Source organism: Phyllostomus discolor, chromosome X, assembly GCF_004126475.2.
Source record: "Phyllostomus discolor isolate MPI-MPIP mPhyDis1 chromosome X, mPhyDis1.pri.v3, whole genome shotgun sequence".
Classification (NCBI taxonomy): domain Eukaryota; kingdom Metazoa; phylum Chordata; class Mammalia; order Chiroptera; family Phyllostomidae; genus Phyllostomus; species Phyllostomus discolor.
The window spans coordinates 73,424,163-73,432,024 of record NC_050198.1 but is presented as its reverse complement, the minus strand read 5'-3'; the positions used below and the strand labels follow the sequence as shown (position 1 = coordinate 73,432,024).

The 7,862-nt window shown below is 36.1% G+C and overlaps 1 protein-coding gene across 1 annotated transcript; it reads left to right on the top strand.

Moving 5' to 3' along the window:
* Positions 1-5,074: 5,074 nt before the first annotated feature.
* On the top strand, positions 5,075-5,372 carry LOC114505349 (40S ribosomal protein S29-like). The gene has a single exon (XM_036016289.1). It carries the CDS (start codon positions 5,108-5,110, stop codon positions 5,276-5,278), a length of 171 nt encoding a protein of 56 aa, XP_035872182.1. The 5' UTR covers positions 5,075-5,107; the 3' UTR covers positions 5,279-5,372.
* The last annotated feature ends 2,490 nt before the right edge of the window (positions 5,373-7,862 follow it).

Below are 7,862 nucleotides of genomic sequence, written 5' to 3'. Positions count from 1 at the left end.
CAGAATATAGTCCATTCTGGTCAACAAGTCTTGATTTCACCCTTGTGAGATCCAGAATAAAGAACCTAGTCAAACCTGCCAGAATTTCTGACTTACAGAACTGTGAGGTAATAAGAGAGGTGCTGTTTTTAAGCCTGTAAGTTTATGGTAATTTGTAACACAGTAGTAGAAAACTAATATACCATGTTGTCATTGGATGGCTCTGTTTAATAAATAAGAAAATGAATCATGAGGAAGGAGTGTTGAAAAACAAAAATGACAACAATATCAGCCATGGCTAATTTGACTCCAGTCCTGCCTCCTATTAAGTAAAGAGCAAGGTATGGCTTCCTAAGTTTTGGTTGAGTGCTGAGATTTGAGTCTTCACACTAACCTACCTTTCTCATCTTTCTGGTAGTCAGGCATAATCAACTTAACACATTGGCTTATTCCCTTAGAGATACATTTACTTACATGTCATATGTACCTTCTATATTTTTGTTTTATCCTGGTATGATGACTTTGAGGAGAGGATCAAAAGCCATCCCAGTAAATAAAACATGAAGGAGAGGAAGAGACAAATGAGCTATCTCTGAACCTTCACAACATATGGATATCCATCTATTCCTTTTATTCTGGTCCTGCCTAGTTGACAAAGTGAAAGAAAACCATCCCCCTTGATTAGCATCACTAAACCAGTTAGAGCTTCTAAAATCTAATAAGAAGAAAAGCTCAGAGAGCCAGAATGAGCCATTCAAACAAGCTAAGCTGATTTTGACGGGTTCCCTGGTAACAAATCCAACTATGGTTAGAAATGGGTCACTAGAGCCTCCAGCTGTATTTTTGTTACATAAGCTTCCTGGAAAAGAAGATTAAACCATATTTAATATAAATATTTATTTTTCTATAGTAAATTTAGCACTGTTCTTTAAAGTATTTTGACATGGAATTGTGCAGGTGTGAAAATTTCAATTGCCTGGTTTTCCTGATAGTCATCTTACAATTGCTGAAAGAAAGACATTAGTTTTGACTAATTCACATGAGATATAAAGATCACAGTAAAAAACAGGGAATGAAGTATTTTTGTGAGTTTTTTCATGTAGGTAATTTTTTTATTGTTGTTCAAGTATAGTTGTCTCCATCCCCCCCCCCCCAATTCAGCCATCCCCATTTCCCACCCTTGATCCTACCCTCCTTTGGTTTTGTTCATGTGTCCTTTATAGATGTTCCTAAAAACCCTTCCCCATTTTTCCTCCCATCATCTACTCCCACCTCCCCTCTGGTTACTGTCAGTTTGTTCTTAATTTCACTGTCTCTGGTTGCATATTGCTTGATTGTTTGCTTTGCTGATTAGGTTCCACTTATAGATGAGATCATATGGTACTTGTCTGTGACTGCCTGGCTTATTTCACTTAGCATAATGCTCTCCAGGTACATCCATGCTGTTGCAAAAGAAAAAAATTCAATAAATATGGCCAGTTAATAGTATATAGCACACTAAGCTTCAAAATCCTATAGTGCTTCAACCATTTTGCAAGAATGTGTTAGAAAAATATATATTTAAAAATACATGTTAAGTAAACAAACTAAATATTTAGTTAAAGAGAAATATTTTGAGTAGATCAAAAAATTAAAAAAAAAAATGAGCCTGGCTGGCATAGCTCAGTGGATTAAGTGCGGGCTGCGAACCAAAGTGTCACAGGTTCGATTCCCAGTCAGGGTACATGCTGGGTTTCAGGCCATGACCCCCAGCAACCGCACATTGATGTTTCCCTCTCCTCTCTCTCTTTCTCCCTCCCATCCCTCTCTAAAAATAAAATAAATAAAATCTTTAAAAAAATTTAAAAAAATGAAAAACATGGAATGTATAGGAAAGAATCAAAAGGAAAATAAATATCCTTTGTAAGTTATGGACTCAAGTTATTTTGGTGAGGATCATATGTCTTTTCTTAAATGAATCCACTTTATGTTGATGATAATTTTGGGGAATGATGTGCACCTGGTTTATAGTAAGAAGAATAGAAGGAAAAACATCTGTTTTTGTATGATTCCAAAAATCTGGTTTTTCAGCTGAAAATATAAATTTGGGATTGTCTACATAGTTGCAAAACCTGAATATCTTTAGGGAAACAAAATATCTATGAGTCAACCAGGACACTCTAAAAATGCTTGATTCTGACTTCACATTTCTTCAGACTCAGAGTGTTGTATTACCTGTAGAATCAGTGTGCTTGTGTATGTGTTACATATTTTACTTATTTTAGCACCTGCACAATTGCTTAATTAGCCAATGACTTAAAGCCAAAGAAAAGTACAAGCAAATATGTAAAAAGAATTTGGTGTCTTCACAATCTTCAGTATATTGAGATGGTCTGGAAACATAGTGGACAAAATGGCCAAGAGTAGGAATACTTTATGCTGAGCTGAAGTATGAGTCATGAAGGAGAGCAGCCAGATTTAGAAGTTTATGTACTCTCCAATATAATAAATATTGACCTTAGATTTTTATTCCAACTATTGAGAAGTGGGTCACATTTTTAAGCAGATTGTTGTATTTTTGAGGATATTTATGGCTACAAGTAGCCCCCCCACTGCAAAAAAAGACTAACAATGGTTATAAACATGAGAACATTTAGTGTTCCCTAAAGGAGAAATCTGGAAGTAGTTGATAGTAGGATTAAGTTAACAGAATGACAATGTCAGGGTACTGGGTACACGTCTATGGATTTATATTTGCCCTTCCTTTGTGGTCACTATATTGCAGAAGTAGCTCCAAGCACCATTTCCTTATATGAGAATGTTCAAACCAGGAGAGAACACAGGACAACAAAAGGCTGGATTTTGTTAAAGCTAAAATATGCCTAGTATCAGGAGATGAATCATGATAGATCTAAGAATGGAGATTCTAGGGAAAGAAAATCTTTTCTAGAAGCTTCCAACAGACTTCTTTTAGAATTCTATTAGCCAGCCAGAATTGCATCATGTGTCCCCAGACTAGTTCTTTCACTGGGAATGGGAAACTAGATTGTCATACTGGCCTAGACTTATCATGATTTATTTCTTGGGCCTAAGCACATTTTTAAAAGATTTTATTTATTTATTTTTGGAGAAAGGGCAAGTGAGGGAGAAAGAGAGGGAGAGAAACTTCAATGTGTGGTTGCTTCTTGTGTGCCCCCTATTGGGGACTTGGCCTGCAACCCAGGCATGTTCCCTGACTGGGAATCAAACCAGCCACCCTTTGGTTCACAGGCTGCTGCTCAATCCACTGAGCCACACCAGCCAGGGCCAAAGCATGTTTTTAAAAAATAAAATCCTTTAAGAAGGAAATTGATCAAATGGCTATGGGGTTAATTAAAATACAATATTTGCCACATTCTCCAAAGGTGACTATGATGTTGAACATACTTTGCCACAGAATCTAATATATTATATTATATGGTTCCCTCTCTCTGTGTCTTAACATATCTGTCTTCCCTCCTTCTTCTCTTCTTTTCCTTCTTCCTTTTTCCTTTTCTTGTTTACTTTTTACACATGCACACATATATACATCATAAACATCTCACCTTTAAACACATTGAAAACGTGGATTTAAATGAGGCACCAAAGGAGTATGGGAGTAGAAGTCTATTTTTTTTTTGCTTGGTTCCTTTCTCTTATGCCTTTGCATGTCAGATAGTACTCATATTTTATAAAATTGCCCAATTAGGATCTTCTGTCATTCAGAATTTCAACCTGAAATTCTTTAAAATGAAAGGCATTGAGTAGTGGTAACAACTACTAATAAATCATGGATCGAATGCAGACAGATGGAGTTACTTGTCTTATCTATGATGCCCTGATCTTTATTTTATTCCTGTCAGATATTAAGAGACTGTTTAACAAAACATTGTGGCTTAATAATATTTTCACCACTGATAAAGCAGTGTGATTTAGATTTACTTCAGGTATCAAGCTACAACAGAAGTCACCTTAATCATACCTAAAGGCATCTTGCTATAAATCTGGTTGTAAATTTTTTTTCACTCCCAGAAGCTTACAAGCTAAATGCCAAGACCAGATAAGTACAGGTAAATAACCATACTCAACACAAAAAGGTTTAGACAAAATGTTCTTCTTGAATTGGGAGGCTGAGGAAGGGTGAATGACTATGGTGCACATTACATTCTAATGCTTTATTCATGAAGATATTTCAGCACAATCCTTTGAGACATGTAGAGATATTCTACTTTCTATATCATAACCTTGTTTACTAAAGATGATGGATTCCTATAATATCATGGCCTTTTAAACTGCTGGCTTTGTTTTGGTGATATTATAACAAGATACTTACTTTTTGCTTTAATTTAAAAAAAAAACTTACCATTCACACCAATTTCTGTATTAACTCGCAAGAAAAAATTATCTATGCATGCTAACACACATTTATTTAAATCTATTGAACCAGATTTTTCTTTTGTTGGTTTAATCACAGATCTTTAAGCATGCATCTCTTTTATTTCAAAGTAATAATTTTGATGTTTAATTAATAGAACATTAGAGTTAGAAGGAACCTTAGAATAGAGTCACCTAGTTTAGTTTCCTCCCTTTTCAGATGAGAAAAAAAAAAAACTGAAGCTGGAAGAGGTTAAATGACTTGGCTACTGTCACACAGTAGTTAGTGGCAGAGTTAAGGGGTATGTACTAGCATGATTGACTTCAAAGTCCATAATTTTCATGTCATACAGTGATATCTTTTTTGTAAAGATTAAATTTATTTATTTTCAGAGAGAGGTGAAGGTATGGAGAAAGAGAGGAAGAGAAACATTGATGTGTGGTTGCTTCTTGCAGGCCCTCATCTGGGGACCTGGCCTACAACCCAGGCATGTGCCCTGACTAGGAATTGAACCAATGACCTTTGGTTCATAGGCCAGCACTGAATCCACTGAGCCACATCAGCCAGGGTTGATATCTTATCTATAATAAATTTTATCTTTTGCATTAAATACCCTGGTTTCACACAACCTCCTTCTTTCTCCAGCCCTGATTAGATACAGAGAGTAAATCTGTCCACTTGAGTCCTTAACCAGCCCAGAGAAACAAATAAATAACATAGTTTAGCCTTTTGCCTCGTCGCAGCAGAGAGAGCAACATGGGTCACCAGCAGCTGTACTGGAGCCATCCAAGAAAATTCGGCCAGGGTTCTCGTTCTTGCTGCATCTGCTCAAACTGGCACAGCCTGATCGGGAAGTATGGCCTTAATATGTGCCTCCAGTGTTTCCGTCAGTACGCAAAGGATATAGGCTTCATTAATTTGCACTAAGCGAACTTCTTTGAATGAGTCATTCAAGACATCTACTTTATTGCAAAATGGCTAGCTCTTTGTACATAAAATAAAATATAAAAATTCAAAAAAATAACAGTTTAATTATGAATATGGGCACTGGAATAAAGCTAGATCAGGTTCAAATAATAGCTCTGAAACCTACATCCTGTGAGTAAGAACAGTTGCTTCATTTTTCTGGTTCTTAATTTCCCTGTCTATAAAATGAGAATGAAATCACCTTTGTGGAATTATTGCTAAAAAAGTAAATCCATATAGAACATTTGAAGTAGGGCAAGCTTTCAAATGATGCTAATCTATTACTTTCCTCTCATTTTCTGAGATTAAACACAATCAGAGAAGTAGATATATTTGGGTCCAAACACAAGATAAGTAAGCATGGTCTAGTATCAGTCTTCCAAGCATAAAAAGTGGTAATATAGAATTTTGGCAAAATGTTTTCATGTTCTATTCTTTGTTTTTTTTTAAAGTGTCTTGAATGTAATAGTATCATTTTTCTTCTTTTACAGTTTGCTCTCTTTTTAAAAATTGAATATAAAATGAGTATTAGATACTTAGTAGGAGAAGAAAGCAGGACTGTGACATTGGTACTAAACAAAGATAATCTGGAAATGAATAGTTGGGAAGCCTAGGAGATTGTAAATATTTATATATGTTGACAGCATATATGAAAAATGATAAAAAACAAAAAGAAAAGTGCTGTGAAGAGTATAAAAGAAATACTGAACATAAAATTGATTTCCAGAATTTTATTTATTTTTTAAAAGATTTTATTCAATTTTAGAAAGGGAAGGGATGGAGAAAGAGAGGGAAATAAACGACAATGTGTGGTTGCCTCTCATGTGTCCCCTACTGGGGGCCTGGTCCACAACCCAGGCTTGTACCTTGACTGGGAATCAAACCAGCGACTCTTTTGGCTTGCAGGCCGGCACTCAATCCACTGAACCACACAGCCAGGGCAAGAATTTTAAACTGAAGCCAGGAAGAAAAGAATGTTATAATTAATATATGTCACCATTGAGGACATATACACATCTTTAAAAACTTGGCTTCATGACTGATTACACAAATTATACACTGTTATATCAGAAGATTAATATCGATGTGCCAGTGTGTGCTAGAACCAGGAGTCTTAATCAATAAGGGAAAAATTGAGCTGGGTGTTGAAACGTGAGTAGAACTTGAAGAGGCAGGGAAGAGAATGGAAAGCATTTCAGGGATAGGAAACAGCATAAGTAAAATCAAGGAGGAAAGAATTTACAGTATACATTGGTGGCAGTGAGGAAAAGAGTGGGAGAAAAGTAGGATGAAGATAAATTATTAATAGAGCTGCATGGAACTCAGTGCCTTTACCTGGGGAGAGGTGAACAGAGTTTGATAAGATGCTATGCCTAGCAGAAAGATGATATAGTTGGCCAGAACTCTTCTTGGGCTGTTATTTTGAAATTGCAGCATAGACAACAATGAATGACCAGGGTTACAAAGTTTTGCTGTACAGTACAAGAGACTCATAAAAGACTCATGTCCCAGCACTCTGGTTTCAAACATTTACAATGTTATTTAATAATTTTCTTCCTAAGTAAGGACAAGACAAAACACACCTTCCCAAATTGTCACTGAAAAGTATGTCTGCTCCAGCTTGAAGGGAAAAGCTATCCTTGAAGCTGAAGGCCTTATTGATTACTGACAATACAGCTCTTTTCCCAGGTTGATTGAGATATAATTAGCAAATAACATTGTGTAATTTTCCGGTGTACAATATATTGATTTGATACATGTATATGTTGTGAAATGATTACTCAATAAGGTTAGTTAGTGCATCCTGCTTACTTATGCTTTCAAAGATAGAGGGGGGAGATCTATTATTGTCATGGAGAGTGTAAGGATGCAACCTGGAGGATTGATGGTTGACATTATCTCTTGCCATACTAGGTAACAGCTGTTGTCCACAGAGATGCTGTAGAGTGTCACTGACTATAAACAGTGGTGGAGTTGATATAGTCCCTACAATTCTAATGAGAAAAGCTTCTATCAGTTTATTGTACACTTATTTCCTCTCACATCCACATGAGAAGAGCTAATTGGCCACTTAATGTACCAGTTTGCCACTTTAAGAGTAAAAAAAAAATAAAATGAAGTTTGTTTTTTGTTTATCAGTTAAGCACTGGCAATCCAGAATTTCTTACAACTCATCTTGGGAACAAAACACTAAAGTTAGACTGCAATTCCCATTCTTGCATCTTGCCAAGAGTAATCATTTATGACTTGCATGAATGGGTCTGTTCTGAAAGTATGTAAGAACCTAAAAGCAAATCCAGACCCTCACCTCTTTATCAGATTCCCCTTCAGTGGTTGGACTGCTCATGCCACAGATTCAGTATCTTGTTCTTCACTCTGACCTCTGTTGTCAAAAACAGCCATATGTAATTTCTTGGCTTTCATGGTCTGGACACTAAGATATTTCTCACAGTTTTGCTGCTCCTGAAGGTAACACCACCATTCCATAACACCTGCAAAGCTCTTACCATGTGTCAGTCACAGCGCTAAGTTCTTTATAAGCATT